This window comes from Scleropages formosus, chromosome 13 (assembly GCF_900964775.1).
Source record: "Scleropages formosus chromosome 13, fSclFor1.1, whole genome shotgun sequence".
NCBI lineage: Eukaryota > Metazoa > Chordata > Actinopteri > Osteoglossiformes > Osteoglossidae > Scleropages > Scleropages formosus.
This window is the reverse complement of record NC_041818.1, coordinates 14,876,147-14,900,221: the sequence shown is the minus strand read 5'-3', so window position 1 is coordinate 14,900,221 and position 24,075 is coordinate 14,876,147. Positions and strand designations below refer to the sequence as shown.

At 42.9% G+C, this 24,075-nt stretch overlaps 2 protein-coding genes across 9 annotated transcripts; one reads left to right on the top strand and one right to left on the bottom strand.

The window, feature by feature from the left end:
• Positions 1 to 947: 947 nt before the first annotated feature.
• On the bottom strand, positions 948 to 8,817 carry zfta (zinc finger translocation associated). Of its 4 annotated transcripts, XM_018744443.2 has the most exons (6): positions 8,142 to 8,218; positions 6,842 to 6,953; positions 4,322 to 4,837; positions 3,652 to 3,987; positions 3,003 to 3,452; positions 948 to 2,897 (listed from the first exon to the last, which is right to left on the bottom strand). In XM_018744443.2, the coding sequence occupies exons 2-6, from the start codon at positions 6,867 to 6,869 to the stop codon at positions 2,389 to 2,391; spliced, it is 1,839 nt and encodes a 612-aa protein (XP_018599959.1). In that variant the 5' UTR covers positions 6,870 to 6,953; positions 8,142 to 8,218; the 3' UTR covers positions 948 to 2,388. The 4 variants fall into 4 exon arrangements, with proteins under 4 accessions (XP_018599959.1, XP_018599962.1, XP_018599961.1 ...); XM_018744446.2 differs by lacking the exons at positions 6,842 to 6,953; positions 8,142 to 8,218 and adding an exon at positions 8,689 to 8,817; XM_018744445.2 differs by lacking the exon at positions 6,842 to 6,953 and having other exon boundaries at positions 8,142 to 8,215.
• LOC108929724 (uncharacterized) lies at positions 6,154 to 22,337 on the top strand. 5 transcript variants are annotated; one of them, XM_018744437.2, is made up of 10 exons: positions 6,154 to 6,222; positions 10,970 to 14,877; positions 15,687 to 15,866; positions 16,203 to 16,385; positions 16,608 to 16,862; positions 18,012 to 18,067; positions 18,337 to 18,398; positions 18,694 to 19,023; positions 19,502 to 19,625; positions 20,074 to 22,337. In XM_018744437.2, exons 2-9 carry the CDS (start codon positions 11,176 to 11,178, stop codon positions 19,615 to 19,617), a joined length of 4,884 nt encoding a protein of 1,627 aa, XP_018599953.2. In that variant the 5' UTR covers positions 6,154 to 6,222; positions 10,970 to 11,175; the 3' UTR covers positions 19,618 to 19,625; positions 20,074 to 22,337. The 5 variants fall into 5 exon arrangements, with proteins under 5 accessions (XP_018599953.2, XP_018599952.2, XP_018599956.2 ...); XM_018744436.2 differs by lacking the exon at positions 6,154 to 6,222 and adding an exon at positions 8,376 to 8,450; XM_018744439.2 differs by lacking the exon at positions 6,154 to 6,222 and adding an exon at positions 9,081 to 9,147.
• The last annotated feature ends 1,738 nt before the right edge of the window (positions 22,338 to 24,075 follow it).

Genomic DNA, 24,075 nt, shown 5'->3' with positions numbered 1-24,075 from the left:
GAACCAAATTCAAATGAGCCTCAGTATTGCAGGGTGAAACTGGTCGGTGATGTGAATTCTGGCAATGACTGCATTTCCGTATGTGTGTGTCTGTTTATGCAGCTATTACTTCTTAATATTTGAGCAACTGATGAGAGGACTGGACATTAGTATCATAATTATGAGAGCCAGCTAGTGAGTCTTTCCTTCTCTTGGAATGTCATAATGAAAGAGAAAATGAAGATTCAGGAACAGTCTTGAGCGCTGCTGTGGGCCACTTTAACCCCCTGGGCCATGTTACCTTGCAGAAAGTTTTCTTTTTTGCTTGGGTGAGTACCTCCTTATATATCCCCCCCCCCCCCCCCAAGAGTAACCTACATGCTTCACTACTAACTTATATGTGCATGGGAAACTCATTCAGTAAAATAAGAGATTCTTAACTTTGGTCCCTGTACTGATGAAGTGATACTAATACAAGGAAAGTATATTTTTGGCTGCTTTCTTGATACCGAAAAGTGTCACCCACTTCCTTTCAGTCTAATAAAAGCTAATACACTGGTGCTCTAGGACTGGAGCATAATTCCAGCCTAAAGTGATTTATGTATTTGCTGACATTTAAATGTTGTTACATCAAGCTTGTCGGGCATCTGTAAACAATGGCTGAATACTTGAAAGTTTTGCTTGGACAAAACCAAATGTATTTACTGGATCCCATGTGAAGAAAATTAAATTACATCCATACATACAGCAATTAATGTCAGACACTTTGCCAAAGGTTTACATTTAGGATGGCCTGCGATCTGAAATTTGTTCCGGTCATAACTATGTGTGTAATTTTCATTATTTCACTTGGCCCACAATGATTAGTTACCATGATTTGATGATCCAGACTGGAATTCTGCTTCTGGCTGCATAACAAGGAAAATCCAGTCATAAAAGCTGTCTGTACTTTCCAACACAAAACAGTCTTACTGCTGAAGTCCTTTTTAATACAAGATTGTTTTAAAAAGTGTATACAAAAAATACAATAGCAGGTAATAAATGGGGAAAAAAAATTATGAATACAGCAAAGGTCCATTCCTCCTTCAAACACATCTCATTGTATTTTCTGTACATCTGAATGTAGCTGTGATGCACGTTTTGAAAATTTTAAAGCAATTTAGGATCAGATACCTGAAAATAAATAAATTAAAAAAATTAAACCTCTCCAACTTTGTCTCAAATATTTTTCCTCTATTCTACTTTTTGTGCTAAAATTGTTTGCAATAATAAAATATATTCTTACATCTGTTAAACACCATATAAACACAATTCTAATCAGTATGTAATGTTTGTTCAGAACAAATTAATTATACATGCCAAAAGTGTGTAGTTTTACTCATTTTAAGTGCTTCAACAAAATTGTTTAACTCTGGTTATTAAAGCCAATTATTTCAGGATGTTCAGATCTGGAAAAGCCTGCTTGTTGGTTATACTTCCAACATGTCTTTGTCAAAAAAAAACTTGGTGTCATAAGGTTCAGTGAGTACAGACCATAAAACTATTTCTGGCTGGGAGACTTAAAATGAGAAACTGTCCGTCACTCATGATGAATTCTGTTAACTACTTCTAACCAGGAACAGTGTCCATCCTGGAATTCTCAAAACTCTGACAATGGGCCTATGATGTAATGTGATATAATGCTCTGGCAGACACCCCAGATGTCTAAATAATTTATTTACTTTCATGCAAAATGACATTTTGTGACATGTCAGTATACTGTGGGGATTTAAAAAAAAAAAAACACACTGCCTTCCCGTAAGGCTGGATTCCATAAACACGTCTCTTAATCATGTATGTGTACATATAAACGATAGAATAAATTCAACCACAGAGTTCACACAGAGATCGAACCAATTTCACTGATCCTGAGAAGCCACAACTGATTAATTGATGGCAACTGATAGGTTTGTCCTTAAAGGGGGGCTGTGAAGCACTCTGCTTTATCACCAAGTCTGTCTCAGGAAGGCAGGAGGAAGAATAGATGTTATTCAGGCCTTTTCCGCATTGCAGTGCAGCGTGGGAAGTCTGATCCTGGGCAAGGTGGGTGGATAGCAGCAATTGCGCACTTCCCAACATAAGAAGCATGAATAAGAAACCATCTCTGGAGATTTAAAAAAAAATAATAAAATAAAAAAAATCCTTCATGTAATGCAGCTCAAACGCCGGTGGTTGCCTCTTCTATGACCATTCTCTCATCATTCGACAACCAGACCTTTATGAGCCATAAATCGGCTTATGCTGCACTGTTATAGTATTCCGGTCAAGGGGGACCTCCGCATGTCCCCCGTGATGGCGGAGACAGGCCTGTCCTGGCCCTGTCAGCCATGTTTTCCACTGACAGCTGCGGCCCAACAGGAGTCACCTCAACTAAGAGGCAAAGAGGGCAGGCTGCCCAAGTTGCCCAGTCGGCACGGGTTGCCCCATGCTGCCGTGGTCCAGGGCAGAGAAGCAGTCCTCAGAGTGGACAAAGTGCAGGGCGGTCTGATTGTAGCTGAGAAGGGCCTGCTGCCGCTCCTCTGGGCCAAACTCCATGGAGTGGGGATGCACCTGCTGGATGTGCCTCTTAATAGTGCTCACTTTAAGAGTGGCCAGCGCCGCCCCACACACCATGCAGATGAGGCCGTGCCGCCGGCAGTCGTAGTCCATCAGGTACTCCATGCGCCAGCGCACCTGGTAGTTGCGCCGCTGGTCCTTGCCCGGATAGTGGCCGTGTCGGCCGGGCGTGCCTTCCTTCGGTGTGCCCCCGGGACCCTGCCCGGCACCCGCCGCCTCTATCTTGCCACTGCATGGTCCTGCAGTTCTGGCTGGGGATGTGGGTTTGCCCTTCTTACCAGGCGCAGCCCCTTCGGGGTCGGGAGGGACGCACAGCGCAGCTTCTGTCGGGAACAGAGAGGAGGAGAGAGGGGCAGGATCACAGTCAGCGCTGTTGTTGCTTTCCTTTGTCTGCATGAGGCTTTACATGTTGTTTGTTTCAGTTTTACCTTCTTTCTCTTGTAGTGCTGTGCCTCTGGCAGTGGCTGCTGTCTCTTTGGCCCAAGCTTGCGCTAATGCTTCCCGCTCCCGGCGGCTCAGGTTGGCGGTCTCCGGGTGGCAGTCCTGAATGTGTCGGCGGAACCTGCCGACCCGCGTGGTCGGCAAGGTCTGGGAGCACACCATGCAGATGGCGCCGCGGCCGTCAGGGCCGTAAGCCACCAAGTAGTCCATGCGCCAGACCCGTGCCGAGCTGTCCCGTGGGAGCCTATTCCGGAGGCGAAGTTGCGTAGCTTTCCGTTTTGGGGTCTCGCTCACATCCAGTGTCCGGCTACTGCTCTCTCTGCGCTTCCCACAGCCAGCTAGTCCACTTGCTGTGTCCTGAAGGAAGATCTCACCAGTGGCCTCCTCGGCACTGGCTTCAGCTTTGAAAGACTCTTCGTGCCTTACAGGGCTTGTTTCTGATACCAGATGTGCGGAGGAATGAAGAAGAAAGAGACAAGTCAATGTGAGGGCACAGGTGACAGATCTGACACTGGAAACGAGATCAGACCCAGTAGAACCAAATTTTTAAATTCCTCCCACACCACATGTACAGTGGTTGCAAGCCACAAGGATGGGGATTTGAAAAAACCAGTGTTCCACTATGCCCCCACTTACCGTGCCTCTGGGCCCAGGTCTGCAAGATACAGTGCTTCTCCTCGGCACTGTACACCAACGAGTTGGGGTGGATGTCCAGCACGTGGCTCTTGATGTGGTCCAGGTGCAGCGAGGGCAGCTGGCTGCCACACACCATGCACACCAGCCTTCCGGCCTCCGCCTCGTACTCCATCAGAAACTCCTGCCGGAACCAGGCGTGGAGGGAGTCATTGAGATAGCGCTCCAGAGTGTGGACAGGGGGGTCTGCAGCCTCCTTTCCCTCCAAGCACGGAGGGGGGGTGGCTGAGCTGCTGCCTGATGGAGACCGCAGGTGAGATGTGCTGTTTCCTGGCTTCCCTGAGATCATACAGAAAAAGATGTCATTAAAAAAAAAAAAAAAAAAAAACTGTATGACAATTAATTGTAACCTGTAACATCTAACAGCCAAATTTACTTTACATTCAAACTGTAAAATCAAGATTTAAAACAGGCCCCTAATGAAGGCATTTAAAACTCACTGATACCTCTACCTCATTTAAAAGAAATACTTTCAGGGAGTCCCAACATGCCCTTTCAGATGCTGGCTGCACTTTTATGAGGCTCCCATCAAGCTCTTAAAAACTGACTTGCAATAACCAGACAAATGTTTCAGTGCCCCCCCCCCAGCACCATCACAGATGACTCAGCACACCTGTGGAGCGCCGCGCACAGTCCAGCACCTCCTCTGGGCCCTCATCCCCACTGGCGCTGCGGGGCTGTCGGCTGCCCTCCAGACCCAGGTGACTCTCCCAGCCCGAGCGGATAACCTCCTTGTCGGCCGTGCTCCACAGTAGCGAGTCGGGGTGTTTCTGTCGGATGTGCCTCTTGATGGTGCTGAGCTTGAGCGTGGCCAGCGAGCTGCCGCAAACCATGCAGATCATGCCATGCCGTCGCGGGTCAAAATCCATCAGGTACTCGCTGCGCCAGTATTCATGGTAGTAGCGCCGGTGGTCTCGCCCGGGGATGCGACTAAGCCCAGGCCGCGAAGCCCTCTCGGACCGCGATTGTACCTGCTTGCGTTGGGATGGCCCGGGCATGGGGGAGAGCAGGAGGGGAGTGTCCGGACCCTCTGTGACACTCCAGTAACTGGTACCCGGAGAATAAGGGGGCGTGACCGGGTCATCTTTAGCCAAATCTTCACAATGCCCATTCATCACACCATCTTCCCCTAAAACACAACACAAAACTATTTATGTACAGACACACGAGGGCACCAGGTGGCACAGCAGTTAGGGCTTTTCTCGCACAACCTCAGGGTTCCTGGTTTGAATCCCCCTCCTGCTGTATCACCTAACCCTAAACTGACAGAGCAATAGCACCCTGCCGTATAATTGGGCTGATCACCGTAAAGGGGATTCTCTGACATTCTAAGCCTCCTTAAACAAAGGTGTCAGCTAAATAAAACAAGAAAAATAATATGAAATAAATGAGAAAGAGCCTACACGGCACTGTCTTAAATGCCCTATTATGTCTAATGGGCACACCCCTTTTTCATAGAAAAATAACCAAAAAAAAAAAAAGCTTACTGTATCAGAACATCGGAAAAACATGATGACAGCCCAGTGCAGTACAACGCATTTCCGAGCGCATCGCCTATTTATATTCAGTATACGTGGCAAATAAACAATTATAAGAAATGTTTTGTGACAATGGCACTGTACAGTGTTCCCTCGCCACTATTGCATCTCCGCAGCTCATTGGCTGCTTGCGTGTGAAAGTAGCGCAGGCTTCCGCTGGGGGGCGACAGAGTGCCGGGGCTGAGAGCCTGCGCTCTATTCTGTCTTTGTTTACAGGGGAGCCACAGAGACAAGGGGCCATGCTGCTCCACGGTACTGTCGGGTAACGCGGACTAACGGTCCGAAAGGGCGCCCGAAACACTAGCAGCAAAATATATAGACACACGTACATAAAGCAGTTTTTACCTTCTGACTGGAGTCCCGAGTCACTGCGCCTTCGCGTCGTCTCCTCCTCGGCGCTTATTATTAATGAGACAGAGTCTGTGTGCCGCGCGCGCGGGCGCACCTCGCGCTCGCGCGACCCCTTTTCTTCCATAACTGCACTGTGCAATACTTTCAATTTTTTTTTTTTTTTTTTTGGTTCGTTTACAGTCTGCAAGCCCACGGCGGGTGACTTGTGCTGAGCATTAGGTACGAGCCTTAGGAAGGTATGAGGAGCACGCTCGCACCCATAACTGAGCGCTGTGTCGCCTGCGCGCGGCGGCGGCACCCCCCCCCAGCCACCCACCACCCCTCCCCCCTGGACGCCCAGCGCGGGAGCCAAGTTAACTTTTATATATGCTGTACATGTATCTACACAACAGTGGGAGCCGTGTTCCACACAGCGGGAGGACGCGTGTGCTGCTGACGCTCGGCTACAGTGGCCTCCTGCGTGGGTTTTAAGGCTCAGCTTGTCTTCAGGGTGGGGAGCCGCGCTAGGGGCCCCTGGGGCTCCTTAAGGGGCTCCTGGGTAAATTTAAAGAGACAGTAGTGCTATTCACGCAGCGACGCACACGCGCCGGGGGCCAACTGTGGGCACCTTTACCGTGGAATTCAGGTATAAGCACATCTGTTTTTATTTTAATAACTCAGTTAGGAATGACACGTAATATGTTAAAAGAAATACTGCAAGCATTACCCACTTAAACGGCAGACTGGTTCTTAGTGGCCAGCGTTTTAGTAGTGTTTCCTACAATAAATAATGTTATAATCTACACTACGGTAATGTTTTGGAAAAATTCGTAGAGGCCGCTCGATCTAGAGGATAATTACCGGGTCTTTGCAGCCGCTTAAAAAAAAAATCGCAGCGCTCAGAAAAGCTCAGAAAAGGTCCGCGCCATCTCTCCAAGTTTGACACCTGAGACTTCGTGACGAAGAACAGTAAGTTACTGGTGTAGGCGCGTGACCCCGCGCTCGTCCGCTCGCGCGTACGTACAGCCTCAGCTCGGGGGTCACGAGCTCAGGGGGCCCCCTGCTCCACGACGCAAACGCCCTCTGGGGGGGGGGCTCTGTTCACCGCTAAACGACCATCTCTACTATACATTACCACCACAAACTGGGATGTTTTTTATTATTATTACGTGTAATTAGTAACAGAGCTGGGTCGAGAGAATAAAGATAGCAAAATAGCGGTTGTACGTGATGTAAATACAACACAAGGGTTACGGGGTGCTCACGTAGCTCGACGTTCAAATCCTCCAACATTCAGAGAAACTGATGCACGTCAGATGTTAACTTAGCATGAAGTGGCTTCGTCGCGTGAGTCAGCGACAGATTTGTAGACAGCTCCTGCGGTACAAACCATACTATAACTAGTCTATAGCAATAGGTGCATTTTCTTGCCAAATATGTAAAAATATAAAGCTATGTTCTGAAGTTCTGTCAATAACCAACTCTGGGTTGTAATTTCAAATGTATATAAAAGGGAACAAGTGAAACGTAAGATCTTTTGGGGAGTGGAATGAACTATACTCTTCCAGCAAGGTTATACTATATCACATTTCCAGTACTGAACAGCTTTTGCATTTAGCTGCCGCACATGTATTGAGGAATATGACAGCATTTGAAAGTTCAATAACACTCTCTTTTAACTGTGATATAAGGAGAAAAATAAGATGGGACTCTTTAAAGGAAATGAAAGAATTACAGTGTCTAAGTACAGTGTGTCTCTTTAAAAGTAGTTCTTGTAATGCTAGAAAATTTTGCTGGAATTCATGAAATTATTAAAGAACATCAGTTTTGTCAAAAAATAAAACTTATTACAAACTGAAGTTCTTAATATGCAGTCTAAACGTTTTTGGACTGTCGTCTTTTTCAACAGCCTCCTTGTCCAATAATTCATTGCAAAGAATGTAGCCTAGATTATTTTCGGCCTCAATGTTGCCAATGGTGAACATTTGAAAAATGACCTGGATATTGTTGGTGACTTTATCACTGTGATTTAACTCTGAATCATAAATAAAAACATTATGCATTTTAAAAAAGCATAATTAAGGTTTATAGTAAAATATAAAATCGGTTAAAGATACATTTAAAATAGCATTTCTTTATTTAACTGATGCTTTTCTCCAAAGTGACTTACAGTGTTAAGCTACTTACATTTATTTACTCATTTATACAGCTGGTTTTTTTTTCTTACTGGAGCAATTTCAGGGTAAGTGCCTTGCTAAAGGTTATTATAGCTGGAGGTGAGACTTGAACCTGCGAGCTTTTGGGTCCAAAGGCAGCAGCTCTGACCACTACCAAATATAATGAACGTAATTAATACATTCATGAGATATATTGAAAAAGGACAATCAAAAGTTAAAAAATTGAAAAGCATTAATTAAACAAAGTATTTAAATCATCATGATTAGATATTAATCAAAGTTTATCGTGTTGTAAATGCAGTAATTTCTTAGCATCCTGCTCTAACGGGTTCTAAATATAGTATTAAGCTTAAGGTAATGATTTTCATAATAAATAGGAAAACTGTACCTTTCCTATGCGAGATTAATCAGCAGCCTTAGCAGAAATGTCGAAGTCCTTGACTAAGCACAAGTCAGCGGCCGAGCTGAACTCGACGCCTTTTGCCGCTACTGTCACTTTAAGAAGCCTCGGCGTGTCCACGCGATACGCGCTGTGTACAGCGGCGGCCGGGTCCCACATCCTGGTACTTTTTCTCCGTTGTCAAGGCAGCAGCGGGGAGAAAGGCTGGCTCGCGGAAAAGTAGCTGCAGTGTCCTCACAGCGCGTTATGTCCAAAACGTTTAACAAACTGTCCCGGAAAGTTAGGTGTAACTACCAGGTAATACATGTGCATGTTTTTTTTCCCCCACACGTTCGAATCAGTCCTGTTTTCCCTCGTCGCTTGTTCCTTTTTTGTACTGAACAGTTTTGTATAAAAAGACAAGTCGGGTAGACAGCCGTCAGTCCGTGTGGACAGAGTAGGAAGAGGAGCATGTCCATTGTAGAAACCCTGGGCAGAGACCGGAGCGCCCGCACGAAAATCTCAGAATGTATCAGTTTCGGGGTTTTTTGCTTACTCTTTTCAGTGTACACTTGACGAGTAAGGCATACAGCGTGTGTTCTTGTTGTTGGAACTGCAAAAATAAAAAAAATGAAGAATCGAAAAATGGCTAACGACGTGATAGACGAAGGGACAGCGATTTAAAGGGGCAGCACCTCTATTTATGATTTCCGTGTTTTTCTGTTCGCTGACGGAAAAGGAGCGTAGAGCAGATGTAAAGCTGGTTAATGGTAGCGATGTCTTACAGTGTCCCATGTAATCATTGCGAATTCAGCCAAGTGTGTGTTATTCAGGTAATAGGAAATACTCAAATATTAAATCAGGGATCGACTCACTGTACTTCACATTCTGTACGAGTTAATGCTTGTTTCCATTTTTAATCATCATGATCATGTGTCATGAAATATTAATTATACAACTGCGTAATGAATAGTCGAGCTTGTGACTGTTTAGCGATTTCCAGATGGATCTTCAGGTAAGAAAGTGCAGTTGGCTCTCTCTCTGCATGCCTGTCTAGGACATCTTCACTGAGAAAGTTCCTCATGCCAATTAACTTAATTACCTTAAGTTAATAACCTTAATTTCGATTCTTAATTATTTAAGCAGACTGTTACCCTTGATTATGGACAAACATCGTACCTAGAAGAAAACCTTTGTGTCTGAAAAAGATGTACTTCCAAGTTCTGCGGTTTAAAAAAAAAAGAAAAATCTGAGGCCAATGCTGAAAAGTTCAATCCTGCCGACTGCGCATTGCAGTTAATCAGATTTTGTCTTATAATTACAGTAATTGGTAGTATTCCATCCGTGTTTCGTGTGGAAGTTGTACGTAGAATGTTACTCTTTTGCTGTTTAACAGGGTTTTCAGCCTATGATAATTCACCTAAATTTTGGACTTTAGGCACTGGAAAATGGCCTGAAAAGTAGCCATAAAAATGCCAGTGACTCTTGGCAACCGCATATATAGAATTGGCTCCAGAATTATCTGTTCCTCACTTGCGTCTTTAGGCTTGAAAGGAGCCCGTTCATTGTTATTGTTTTGAGTCTGTCCATCTGGTTGCTGGTGGCGCTCTTCTTTTTTTCTCAACTTTTCTGGGCATTGCTGTCTTTTCATGAGAATCCAGTCTTCTTATCGTGTGCCCAACTTATGATAACCTCAGTCTTATCATTTGTGGTTCCATTGAGAGATCTGGCTTGGTTTGATCCAAGATACATCTGTTTGTTTTCCTGGCTGTCCACGGTGTCCTTAAAAGTGTCATCCAGCACTACAGTTCAAAGGAATGTGTTCTTTCTCAACCGTTTCTTCAGTGTCCAGCTTTGTCATCCATATAGTGTAGCCGAATATATAATTGCTTCAAAAATTCAAATCTTTGTTGTTGTGGAACGAACACTGTGGTACTCGTGAAGGTAAAATACCCCAAGTATTGCTTTATGTTTCCTGTTATAATTATTGCAGTTGTTCTTGTGTAACTTGTTGTAAACAGTATACAATATAAGCAGTGTAAAACATTACTAGTAAAATTGATCAAGTACAGGTTAATAAGATGTTGAATTCGCCGTTTAGTATTTTTGTTGGATCAGTTACGTAAATATGGTTTTTGTGGTAGCGCTGACATCTGACTTTGAGCAAGGTCCTCACCCTGAATTGCACCAGTAAAAATTGCCTAGCTGTATAATTTCTAAATCATTTTAAGTGGCTTAGTATTGTAAGTTGCTTTAGAGAAAAGTGTCAGCTACATGAAATAATTTAAAACAATACAAAATATTAAAAATAATTAATATTATACTTATTGAAACATAGACACTGTATTTAAACAAAAATACAAATGTCGGTAAGTCAAAGTTTGCTAAATTTATTGTGGTACTTTTTAATTATGTGCTTTTCATAGTTTTAATTTCAGCACAATTGTACAATTTTCTCAGTAGACACAACTGAGGCAGAACAAAATGCACAGAAAGGTTGCATGTACTATAGATCTGGTTTATTTGTGAATCTATTGTAGTCTGAAGAATGTGAGGGAAAAACATGCGGTAACTGTTAAAACGAAGACAAGCTCCATATTTTAACAAGTGCGCTGCCTATAGTATACAAACCTCAAGTAACAATGCTCAGTTATAGACAAAATTGGTAAGTTATTACAAAGGTAGGACTGAAAGAACTGTATTAAATAGTGTAAGGTTAGTATCTCAAAGACAGCAAACAACGGAAGAAATAGTATGCTGACTGTTTAATTTTTACATTGTTAAATGTTTTGGTATAATTGAAGATGTTGAAACTAATTTCATTCTTGTATATTTAGGGGCACATCATCTACTACCACCCACAGTGAAGACTAAGTATGAGCTGCATGCACAGCCACAGTGCTGTGTGATACTGGTGAAGAGGGGAAAAAAAATCATACACAGGGAAGTTGCTCAGTATGTGACAGAAATCCTCTTTAAGTTACAAAGTTTTGTGTGAAGAGCTGAGCCATGCCTTTTGTTGAACTGTGGGAGGAGTAGTCACATGGACAAAATGCAGGACTCAAAGGTATTGTCAGGGATGAATTACTCACGGACTCAACGTTACCGCCCAGCATCTGAGTTTGATGATGCCACGCTTGCCCGAAAGAGGGAATACTGGAGAAAAAAGAAACGGGAACAGAGAGCAAAGCTTTCTGCACTCAAGAAAGAGAACCGTGATGTGGGAAACCCTACTGTCTTCACATCTGTGCTGGCTGCTTCAGCAGATCCCATCAAAAACATAATGTTCATTCCTAGACTCTCCCCTGCACATACAGTGGAAGACAGCCAAGGCTTTGTCACAACATATGATGATTTAGTGGAACCCACTTTGCTTAATAGTGATGGGTCCTACCAGACAGCAAGTAATAGTCCTCCAAATTTGTTCATGAACACCTCTTTTTCTGTTGTGTCAGAAGAACATAAGGGATCAGACATTTCCCTTGGTGAAATACAGAGAGACTGGAAGGATACTGATGTCATGACATCAGTTTCTGCAGAGCAGGTGGTTCAACATCACAGTTGGCCTTTAGAAAATGGTCACTTAACCATACCTAACCAAACTGACAGATGGTGTCAGAGGGAGAAGCTCCAGAAAGTATTGCCACAGTTCCCCGAAGCTTGTTCTGAATCAATAAATGATCCAAGTAGCACTGATGTTGGCAAGGAAGTGGTCAAGTGCTTGACGGAGGTTGTTAAAGATGGGACTTTTTCTCCAGCCAAAACTAATGGAACATTGTTCAATAGTTGCTCCCAAGTGCCTGCTGCTCAAATGCAACCACAGTCAAACAGTTCCTTTCAGTGCCACATTCAGAATGATACAGCCTTTCTCAATGGCAGCTCCTCAGTAGCCTTGTCTGAGCATCATGCTGAGCCTCATACAGCATCAGGGCAATGTAGCAACAAGACAACACAAGTGAACATTCAGCCCAGGGCTGCATCCTTCAGATCAGTGACAGCTAGTGTTTCCACAGAAGGGAAGATAAGTGGGGATCCCTCTGGCCCAGTCACAAATCAGACATCAAGATCTAGAAGCACAAACATAATGCCGATTGTGGGGAAAAAAAGCATCTGTGTCAGAAAGATCTCAAAATCTCTAGGGCCCAGGCAAACTAATGGAAAAAGAGCAACTTTGGAGACTGAGGAGGAGAAAGCAGCCAGGCAAAGGGAGTATTGGCGGATTAAAAAGAGAGAGCAAAGGGCAAAGCTAGCAGCTAGTCGGGAAAAAACCAGAGAAAAGACTAAGACAATAGCCACAATCTTGCTGAAAACGGAACACTCTTCCTGTATAGTTGAGCGTCCGCCTTCTGCTTGGTCCAAAGAGCGGCAGAGACATTCTGCACATCGTGCTAGGACTCCTCTTACTCCAGTAAGTCTCCAGAGAGCTTCACAACTGCTTAAGAATGCCAAAGCAGTAGCTGTGTCTTGTTCTGCTCCAAGATATTCCAGCATTGTCGTCCAGGCAGCACCATCTCATTCAATTCCAATTTCGGGCAAACTACCCACATCTAACAACAATCAACTAGAAGTCTCCACAAAAACTGAAAAGTTGTGTGAGAGTACAAATTTAAAGGGTGTGTCTGCTGCCCGTACCACACGGTCTTCTGTAAAGTTAGGTGCAAGTCTTGCACATGAGGCTCCTATGCAGATTTCAGAAGCTTCTCTTTACACTCAAAAGCTGCAAGATGGTGGTGGTCGTTGGGGAATTGTTCGTTCCAAAACACAGAGACCGAGGTTTCTTAATATTCAGGCGAGTATGAGTCAAAGGAGTACAGTGAAATTCTCCCCTGCTGTATCCTTAATGCCCATACACGCCCAGAGGAGAAATACAGAGGAAACTATGGAAGAGAAAATGGCCAGAAAGCGAGAATATTGGCGAATTAAAAAGCGTGAGCAAAGGGCCAAGCTCTCTGCAGAAGTGAAGGCCAAAATGAAGGAGAGGGATGCTGTGATGAGACGAGTGAAACGTTATCAGAGTATTTTAGAGGAGATGCGCAAGGCCCGAGCTGGAACAGAAGTAGGAGATAAAGCGCTGCAACCTCAAGGAAATTTGCTCACTGGAGACACAGATGCCATTGGGGGTTTTATAAAGGAGGACGGCACAGTGACCACAGAGATTTCACAAGTGGCCAAAGACCTCAGGCTGTCAGAACCAGAAACAATGTCTGAAATCCAATCACTTGGTAGTGTGCGACTCACAAGTGATGTTTCTACCAGCGTGGGCTTAATTAGGCGAGTGCAGGTGAATGTACCACCTGCATTTGACAGTACCTCTCAGGCGAGGAACTCCAGTCAGCTCACTGTTACGTCACCCCTGGAGCCCCCAAAGCTTGTCCACAGTAGAGTCAAGCCATTGTTTCGCAACATTGAAAAAAACATTCAGTACTCTTCAGGTCTTCCCAAAACTCGTGTGTCTTTCAGGCACCCTCAAACTGTCCGAAACACTTACCCAAAAATTACTTTGGTCAAGCCAAGATCAAACTCACCACAGATTACAAAGGCTGTGGAAAGCTGTTCACCTGTTGGTATCAAGGAAAGCTCAGAGCTCACAGTAAGTCCTTTGGGCCCCAGGGCTTCTGTTGCAGTACCCAGACAGAATGTGCAGCTAACTGACGAAGAAAGGATGGCAAAGAAACGAGAATACTGGAGGATAAAGAAAAGGGAGCAAAGAGCAAAGTTTTCAGCTCGAAGAAGTCAAGCATTATCACATTTCAAGCACAGCACACCCTCAGTAAGGCAACTAAACCTGAAGCCAGTTTTAAGTCGCCGTACAACAGCACTGGCTTTGAGCAAAAGATCTTCAACCAGCACTCCTTTAAGGAAGTTAGATACACAGTCTTCCATTCCCTCTCAGGGAAATGTCAAACAGGAGAACGACTTTACCCTTGCGGGTGATGATCAGTGTCCTTCTGCAGATCGCCCGTTAAGTGAGGATGTCAAACCCCTTTTACCACCTCCACAGCAGCAGGTGGAATCTGACCCAGAGCTAAGTATGGACACCCAGGAAACTACTCTTCTCGCTGTAGCCTCTATGAAGAAACTCCTGGAAGAATCCCTGAGCACTGTGCGTGATTCTAATTGCTTTTCATCCTGCAATGGCGAGGAGCTCCCCTGTAAAAGTGAGGTGAATGTCCCTGATCTGGATATCAAACCGAACCTGCCTTGTTTCTTGTCAGCAGTTAACAAGGCTAGCCCCTCAGCAGAGACAGAACATGATCCAACCTTCAGCAAAGAGTCCCCCAAAGTCAGAGACTGGGACCCTGAGGTGGACAAGAGTGTAGACTCTTTACCTTGTCAGACACTCCCTGAAGTATCTTCCAGCTTTCATTCATGTTTGCCCGATCATATGAGTTATCATGAATCATCTACAACACCTTCTACAAGTCAGGCTTTCTCACCCACAGAGTCTTGCAGTGAAACTTCTACTCAAACTCCTACTTCCAATGACATGAACCCCCCCTCTATTAAGCCCCTCCCCTCCCAAAGGGTTCTAAGGCCGAATTTGAAAAGGCCACGTCAGCGTTACTCCCCAGAGCCCTCCAGAAAGGTACAAATTGCATCTCGGCCTGATGAGGATGTCCTTCAGAAAAAGAGGGAGTACTGGCGGGTGATGAAGAGGGAACAGAGGGCTAGGAAAGCAGCACGGGAGAAGGAGATAAAGAAGCAGACAGAAGGAGCCATGAAGAACATAAAAATTACTAACCAGGTACCGAAACAGAAGGAACTCTGATGATATTGTCCTACATTTTTGATATGGAGCATAGCCTGTAGTCCATTTTGGAGGGAGACCATTATTTAAGTAACACACATACATCTTTGTAGAAGCTGATGATTAGCTGTCTTTCTTGTACCATAAACTGGTCTTGTGTACAAGTCTAAATTCTAAAAATGCAAGATTAGAGTTCTGTTTGATTAAAATATTTTAGTATTATAATTTAAAGTTAAAGTTACTAAAAGGCGGGGGGGTGCGGTGGCACAGCGGGTTTGGCCGGGTCCTGCTCTCTGGTGGGTCTGGGGTTTGAGTCCTGCTTGCGATGCCTTGTGAAGGACTGGTGTCCTGTCCTGGGTGTGTCCCCTCCCCCTCCAGCCTTGCGCCCTGTGTTGCTGGGTTAGGCTCCAGTTCGCCGTGACCCCACTCAGGACAAGCGGTTTCAGACTCTGTGTGTGTGTGTGTGTGTGTGTGTGTGTGTTTTACTTAAAGGTTTGAATTTTTCAAATTTGTTAGGAGTTTTTTGTTACTATTTCAGATTTTTACAGTGGGATAATAAATACAGCATTACTGTCAGAACATTGTTTTTTAAATTTAAAAAGTGCTATAATTTCAGATTCTCTGCATAAAACTTGTATTTCTATGCATGGCCTGTATGTAAACTAGATTCAATATAGAAGCTGTAGTAGTACACTGGATTTTATGCAAATTATATTACTGAAGTTAAAATAATATTATTTTATATGTGGTGTGTTAAAAGCTAAGGTTAAGTAAACACTAAGTTAAGGGATAATGTGCACCCACAGACATCCATGCCATTGGAAGAACACCCACACTGGAGTAAGAAGGACCGCTGCAGGGGCAGGAAGAGGGAGCAGATGGGCAGTAAGGTGGCACAGAGTGAAGTAATGAGGGAAACGGGGGCTGCTCGGGGCTGTAAACCCCTCCTCCCTGCCAAAGTATCACGTGAAACACTAGCACATCAGGTATGAGACATTTTCAAATCAGAGTTTTGATGGGGGTGTTATTTTTCTCCGAATGAAAATATTCAGGATTTGTGAAAGTTTGATATTCCCCTAGAAATAATTTTACCAAAACTGACCATTTGAAACAAGCTATGCTGCAAGTCTCTTTTCTTTTATCTGATTTTAATTATTGCAAATGAAACATATCGAAGATTGTTGCTCTTAAATACGAATCTTGTACCTTGAACACAAAGCTGCACTAGTACAAAAATTACATCTTTAAATGTTATTTAAAAGTAATGCTTACTCTGTATTTTGATTTCTAAAGTACCAAACCTTTGTATTGGAAAATTCCAGGAGCCAAAGCAGAGACCAGAGGTCAGAGGCATCCAGTCTACTCCTCTCCAATGTGTTCTCCCCTCTGCTGGCAATACCCTAACCTGCCTTCAGGGTATCCCCACCCTCCCTACCCTTCTGGTAGTGAGCTCCACCTCCTGCAGCACAAACCTGTCAACTGGCAGTCTCCATGTCCAGACCAGCGTGAGTAACTCTTGGTTCCATACTCAGGTATAGCTCAGCAACAAGGCGAATGCTTGTGGGGACAAATCTAGATTATGTTTTGGTGGACAGCCAGTGGCCCTGGGTCCAGCCATGGTTATGTGTTGGTGACTGCAAGTGTAAGACAAGGCTGATATATCAACTTGTTCGCTGTCATACAACACTTACTGTGAGCCCCCCTCTCATGGTGCCTCAATTTATCAGGTCACACAAACAAGCCCAGTAAAAGACGAGAAGCGAGAAGAAGCAACCTCTGACCCTCTGGAGCCTTCAAAGCCAATACTGTCTCCAGCACAGCTGGAGGAAGACCTCCGCCGCAAGAAGAGGGAGTACTGGAGAGGGCGGAAGAGGGAGCAGAGAGCCAGGAAGGCTGCACGGGACAGAGAGATGAAGCAGACATCCAGGGTTTCCCAGCCCAACCTTCCTGTCAGAGTAGAACCTAAAAAGGTGGAACAGCAGGTATGATATGCAGTTAAAGACTTGGCATCACGTGAAGTCAGCTGATGCTTCGAAAATGCATTATGTAATGCATAGTAATATTTATAAACAACTAAAGAGAGCAAAAATAAGGGTTGCGTCACACCAAACAGACCCACAGGAGCAAGAATGACATTTTTTACCATCAGTGCTCGTCCCTCACAGATGGTGCTGTACAGACATTTTTCATCTCCTGCTGTAATATGGCAGGCCTTGTTCTGTTCATAGGTACTTCCTGTAGAAAGCATAGCAAGAAATGTAAACTGCTATGCTGGATTGCCTTGGGCTTTGACACTTAATTGTTATTGCTGTAATATCTTGAGATGTAACAAACGAGTGTGAATTATTTTAATAAAAATGTTGTAATATAACGATACTACAAAATATTATACAGTTAAAATTAGATGTAGGTTCAAAGCTTTTTGGGAACCACATTGGTAATACCCAGAAAATATGCTACAAAGTATACTAATAAACAAACTCTCTCCTTCGATACAAAAATATTTTTAATTTTAAAGTAATGGACTTTTTTTTTAGCTACCGCTTTTTTTCTAAGCCATGTTCAGTGTTAAGCTACTTACAATGATTTAAGTATTTTATGTGAGAAAGATCTAGAAGTACAGCATATGCATATATAAGCATAAACAGACATAATGTGTGAGAATTCCTCACTCTCCAATCTCTTCTTCATTATGGTTTATCTCACTGATGTATGAAGTAAAGCAAGAGTCAGTAGCAGTGAAAGAAACCATGTCTGGTATGTTCCACAAGTACAGAGCAAAGTGAGTTGGGGATTCTCTTGTTTGTTGTGACCTAGCTTTGAGCCTGAATGTAATACTGCAGATATTTGCCAACTGCATAATAAACATGTATATCTAGTCCTCATCTGATACATTTGGAACTCAGCTGTACCAACTTCAATGGCCAGAACTTTACAAAAGTTGGTTCAGAAGGAACTGGAATGTCATCACGGTACTTTAACATATTAGGAAACCTTGTAACAACTGAGAAGGATTTCCTTTTTACTTTATATATTTTATCCAGAACATAATTTAGTGCTGAATATATCACTCAGTCAGCCACTTAATGTTTTGGGTTATTGGTCATTTAAAACTTCATCTTATGTTGAAGGAGCATCAGTCCAACCAATGGTTAAACTGCGGAGAAGAGGCTGCTTTACTTCACAGGTAAGATGAAAAGATTCTGAAGGCGAATCATACAGCTTAGTGGGGTTTTATATTTCCCCCAGAAGATTCTAGCTTATTTGTGTACCTTTAATTAATTTAGTCCCTCATACCCTTATACATCTGCTAGTATGTGAATCATGGCTTTGTTTTAATTAAAAGCTGTTTCAGACCACTGTGTATGTTGAACTTTTCCTGGCTAGTTCTTACAGTGAGTTCACGTTGACCTTCCACTTGTCAGTGAATGTCCTCTGTGAAATCTTGTTCCACAGCCCCTCCAGCGTGACTGACCTTGGGCTCCTGCCTCAACTGTGCCAGACTGGAGGAGTGAAAGGTACTGTGGGAAATTATCTGCCTTTCATGTAAATATGCGCTTGAAGTCTTATTCAAACAAGAACACACACTATCTCTTTTATAGTTTTCCTTTAACTGACACATGCAGATGTCTCCTCCTGTTTTCCACTGTAAATATACCTGTGCAAAAGTGTTATTATTTATGAGAAACGTAGATTATAGTTGGTTACAATTGAAAGGTGGGTCCTGTGTCAGGTAATGATGTTTTTGCAGCCAGTAACCATGCAACATTCATGAAGTCCTAGGCTCTTAAATATACAACTGTCCACCTCCAGGTAAAGTCGAGATGGACCTCATAGGCAAAGATGAGGAGGTAGAGGAGGAAGGGCACATGGGTTTGGCTGCCTCAGCAGCCACCTGGAAGAGCCACTTCCTCATGGACTATGAGCCCCTGAACCAGTTACTGGTGTGCATGGTGTGTGGGGAGCTGCAGCATTCACACACGCTGGAGGGTGTGCGGGCCCACATCGAAGAGGCACACCCCGACACACTCAGCCTGGGTCCCTGCGAGCGCCAGCGCATACGGGAGGCCTGGGATGAGCAGGTTTCTGTCCGTGAGCGCTTCTACAGCAGCCAGCTCCAGCAGCAGGGCGCTGACATGGGAGGTGGGAGGCCTGTGCTCAGTGGGAGACCCCTGCTCTCTCACACGCTGACACACGTCACACGCGGATCAATCTGCCTTGCCTTTCCTGCCTAATTCACTGATTCGGTTTACACTGTGGGGTGTCTCCTATACACGCTGGATATATCAAACTGTATTTGAATAATAAGAGACAAGGTCATTACCAAAGCACTTTTTCCACCCATGATTTTTCTGTGACGTAGCAGTTTACACTTCAGGCAGAACAGTAAAGACATTTAAATTGTTACACTCATTGTTTTTCTCCATGTAAATCATTTGTAAGTGTGTGTATGTGTTCGGGAGGGAGGTTCTGTGACTAGCAATGTTGATATAGTCATTAGGATCCATTGTATTACAAAAGATTCTCAAAGGTTTTTGGGTTAAAGCTATTTCAGAAATGTTCAACTTCCAGCTCATTTACTGAATCCTTGGGTTGACTGGGGATGTGGTTCTATTTGCAGGAGATTTTCAGGAGAATGGCGTCCCAGCTGAAGTAGAAGTCCTTGTTGGTCTTGAGGACTTCACAGATGCAAAAAACGGGAAGTCGTCAAAAAGCAAAAGTATCAAAAGAGTCTAAAAGCCCAGGTGAGGAGGTGATGTCTGAATCTGGTACCTTCAGAAGCGCACTGTACTTATTTTAGTTTGTGTTAAGGGTCTCAATGGAAAGAGTTAGTGTGAAAATTAGCTACTAACACAGCACATTCATGGGTAAATCATAACTCAGTTCTGTAGGAACCTCATGATTCTTTGCTGTAAGTTATAGACTTTTAAATGGTTGACATAGAAAGTAGCATATTATGCAAAGCTGTGCTTTCACTGTATATGCTGTACATGTTAGCAGCCTCTACTGTGTTCGAATCACTTACAGTTCTATTAAATTAGGCCATTATATATAAAGTGCTTAGGACACAAGCATTCCCTAAGTCAGTACATGTTTATTTTACATTTTCATATACTAGTATTAATAAACCGCATAATGATTTTATATTGCTTATACAGTACAATGCAATGCTTATGCAATGTGTTATTTCAGAACGTCTAGTTGGAAAGAAAAACAAAACCCAGGGACAGCATGCAGAGCAATGGAGAGGATGCAAGAGGGCCTGGGTACTCCTTGCACCAAGCAAAGACGCATGCTGATTGAAAGAGTGCATTTGTAGTTGTTTCACTGACTTTTGCTTTCTTAAAATATATCAACCAAACAGGGCTTAACTGAAATTTGGAAACAGAGAACCATGGAAATCATCTTTTTTACCTCATCCACACTGGGCAGGAAACAAGGTTGAATGTACATACAAACTGTACTTTGGACTTTTAGACTACAAGGCACAACAGTTACGTACCTCTGCAGGGACATGGTGCCATCCACAACAACAAAATGTGTTCACTTTAACATGAGAGATATATACGGTATACTGTACGATTGCTTGTTATTTCACAGCATTCTGCTTTACGCAGAACATGTTCACATTGTTGGTAAATCTGAGTCTCGGCTGACTCCTCGTTCGTATCCTTCTGCTTAGAGAACCCATAGTTTTGTTTTGTTTATCAGATTGAATTTTGTCCAGTAGCAAGCATTTTATAAAGTTTACATTTTGGTTATTTCAAATTGTGCAAGGACTCTTTACTTGCCAGTAATGTTGCCAAGGCTGTGGGGTCAAATAAGTTCCCCATAGGGTGAAAAGGGTTATGTGTTAATGCGGGCTGCTTTCAGAAAGCTAGATAGCCCCTGGGTAAATGTGCAATAATACTAGTGCCCAGGTGTTGGCTTATGGTTGTTAGTGTTGTGCCTGTTGTAATTACTGGTGGTATACTCCATGATGCAAAATTAACAAATGCGCACAAAGGGTGAAAGATAATTTAATAACGATATCAGGATATTTATATTCCTTTACACATACTGGATAAATTGGAAAAGACTATGATGTCTGAAATGAATCAACAATGTCATTTAGAAATATTGTACAGTAATTGCAGAATGCATATAAATCATTTATTCATGTATTATATATTGCAAAAATTCTGTATAGAGTATTGTAGGTAATGAAGCTGCCTTTTATATGAAGCACAAGGCATGTGATGAGACCTGTGATATAAAAGGAATATAACAGCCTCCTGCTCTGTGGATTTAGGTGTCACAGTTGTTTTATAATTTATAACAGGTTTAATAACAGACAGTTCGTTAAACTGCATCGAGGATATCTAGAGCCAAATGGGATAACGGTGGTGTAGGTTTTTTAGACATTTTTCTGTCTTCCATTTTGAATATGACCATGATATCCATGGTAAAATTTACATTAGCTTTTGCTACTGATATGCTCCAAAACATCCCGTTTGGTGTAACGGAGAGGATGAGCTCAGTTAAGGCATTACATCCCAGTGTAACCCCGCTTATTCCATCTCTGAGCTGACACACTTCCCCATATGTGTTGTTCATGCACGAGAATTATGTAATTCTACATAAGACAACACTCATTTTTTGGTGAGAAATCAACAGAACTGTCACACCAAGCACCTCTCACCACTCACCAACCACTGTGTGCCATTCACTGCTCACACAGCCCTGAAGTACTGAGTTCACAATCACATTCATCCGACAGTTTTTGCCATTTTTATTTTACATCACTGGAACATCATCTACATGACCTCCTCATCTGAAATTGTTTTACATTGTGTTTTTAATGGTAATTTATAAAGAAATGTATATATTTGTGTAAACAAGGTATATTTAACATGAAATATCTAAATAATACTTTACAGGAAATTTTCTTTCTGTGCTTGGGCTGTTCTTATATTTTTGGCACCAAGCACATTTTCTCATTGGTATGTCATTCTGGAATATACATACTGAATGCGAATTCTGCATGAATCAGTTACAGACCTGAGCATTAGCTACCATTCATGAAAATCTCTGGGACAAATCTGTGTATAGTGCATTTTTATGAATAAAATCCCACTGGGCACAGTTTGGTGTCCAGTACAGGTATGATGAAATCATTAACCCAATTTACCAGTCATCTCTAATACTGAACGTGGAAAACATCCATTTCTGTAGTTATACTTTGATCTTAAAAGGTGTTAAAAATAGATTACATTAAAGCACGTGTTGGAAAGTCAGTTGATGTCTGGCGATTTTAAAAAGCTCAACATTCAGTGTACTGTTACAAAGTCTTATGCTGTCATAGCAAATATATTGCATTAGGTTGTCTTTCCATTGCTGAGAATGTAATTCCCTGTTTGAACTGGTTCCTTTTGACAAGGAGAAATATTTAAAGATTTTTTTCATACATAATAAAGCCCTCTTGTACAATTGATTTTGTTGTGTAATGGGATGTAATGGTGTCAGGAAAGAGACGCATGGCCAAGAATACACCTGTATGCCTGTCTGTGTGTAAGGCGGACCTTTTTCTTCCTCCCCCATTTCTGTACTGCACAAATACGGAAGGTACCTCTTAGTTTCACATGCACTTTCAAGCTTGCCACATTTCAAGATGAAAATTACACTTTGGAATGAGTTAATACATGAATTTGTGCAAGCGTTTTTTTACATTTGCATTTATTCATTTAGCAGACGCTTTTCTCCAAAGCGACGTACATCTCAGAGAAAATACAATTTGTACATTACGTCAGGAGGAGGAGAGATAGTTAAGTAGTTGGTTTCTTTCCACCAGATGAACCATTGTTCATCACACAAATAGTTATATAAAACTCAGAATATCAACGGTGTCTGATCACCTTCCTACTAAAAGTCTTTTTTTGAGATACGCAAACATTTACGTACATTACAGGAGTAGCTGTGTAAAGGGTTATCTGGGAATGATAAAAGTTACAGTGCATGAACATTTACACCATATGTGAGCTGGAGAGATCTTGGGCGAAGAGGGTCCGGAAAAGGTACGTTTTCAGACCCTTCTTGAATGTAGATAGAGTTTCAGCAGTTCTAAGTGAGAGGGGAAGGTCATTCCACCACAACAGAGGCAGGACCGAGAACTTCCTCGCTTTACCTTTCATGCGCGGGATCACCAAGGAAGCAGAAGCAGATGAGCGAAGCAGTCTGGTTGGGGTGTAGCGGTTGATCAAGTCTTGTAAATAGCTAGGAGCAGTTCTATTGATGCATTTGTAAACGTTTACCAGGGTCTTGAATTTGATCCGGGCAGCTGTAGGAAGCCAGTGCAAAGAAACGAGTAGAGGAGGTACATGGGAACACTTTTACAATATGACCCCTAATAATGCAATATCATAAAAGATGAAAAGTAATATTTTATTAATTGTGGATAACAGTAAAAGACATGTAAACATTTGTTTTGTGTAGGGACAACACCCTGTTTAAGGAAGTGCATTTGGTTCGTTCTGTTACAAGTATGCCCATTAAGTTAAACAACTACACGGATAAACTGTAATGTGAACCAATGTAATTTACTGCCAGAAGAAAATTATACTTCCTGTTGTATCAGGTCCTGTTTACTTCTTATCTTGAGTTATGCACCAGAACATGGAAACCATCGCCCAACAAAAACAGCATTCACAAGGTCTTGTTTGTGTTTTTCTCTGTCCATTGCCACTGAGTCTTCGAATATTACATGCTCTTCCTGGCTGTGTCTTGGGCCAGGCCATATGGAAAGGCCTTCAGAAATTCAACATAAAGGTGCTGTGGTCACATTATTTTACAGCTTAGTGTACGTTTATTCATTTAGGGGACGCTTTTCTCCAAAAGCACTTTTGCAGATGCCTATCATATACTGTGGTTCTGCCTCAAGTGAGCATGTTGCTTCTGATTATTTGTAGATTCTACAAAAACAAATAATACAGGATATTTATATGGAACAAATTCACCCATCGCCGTTCTCCAGTGTCATCCATTCGAGTGCTCCATCAGCTTTCCACAACATGCATCTGTCACTTTGCAAACTACTCATGATAGATTCGCTCATTACAAGTTCTAGCATAAGCAAAAACTCCACTGGTCCTGCTGCACACGACCCTGATGTGTTCTATTGAATGAAAAATCTACTATAAATGCAAGCAGTTTTCCAGC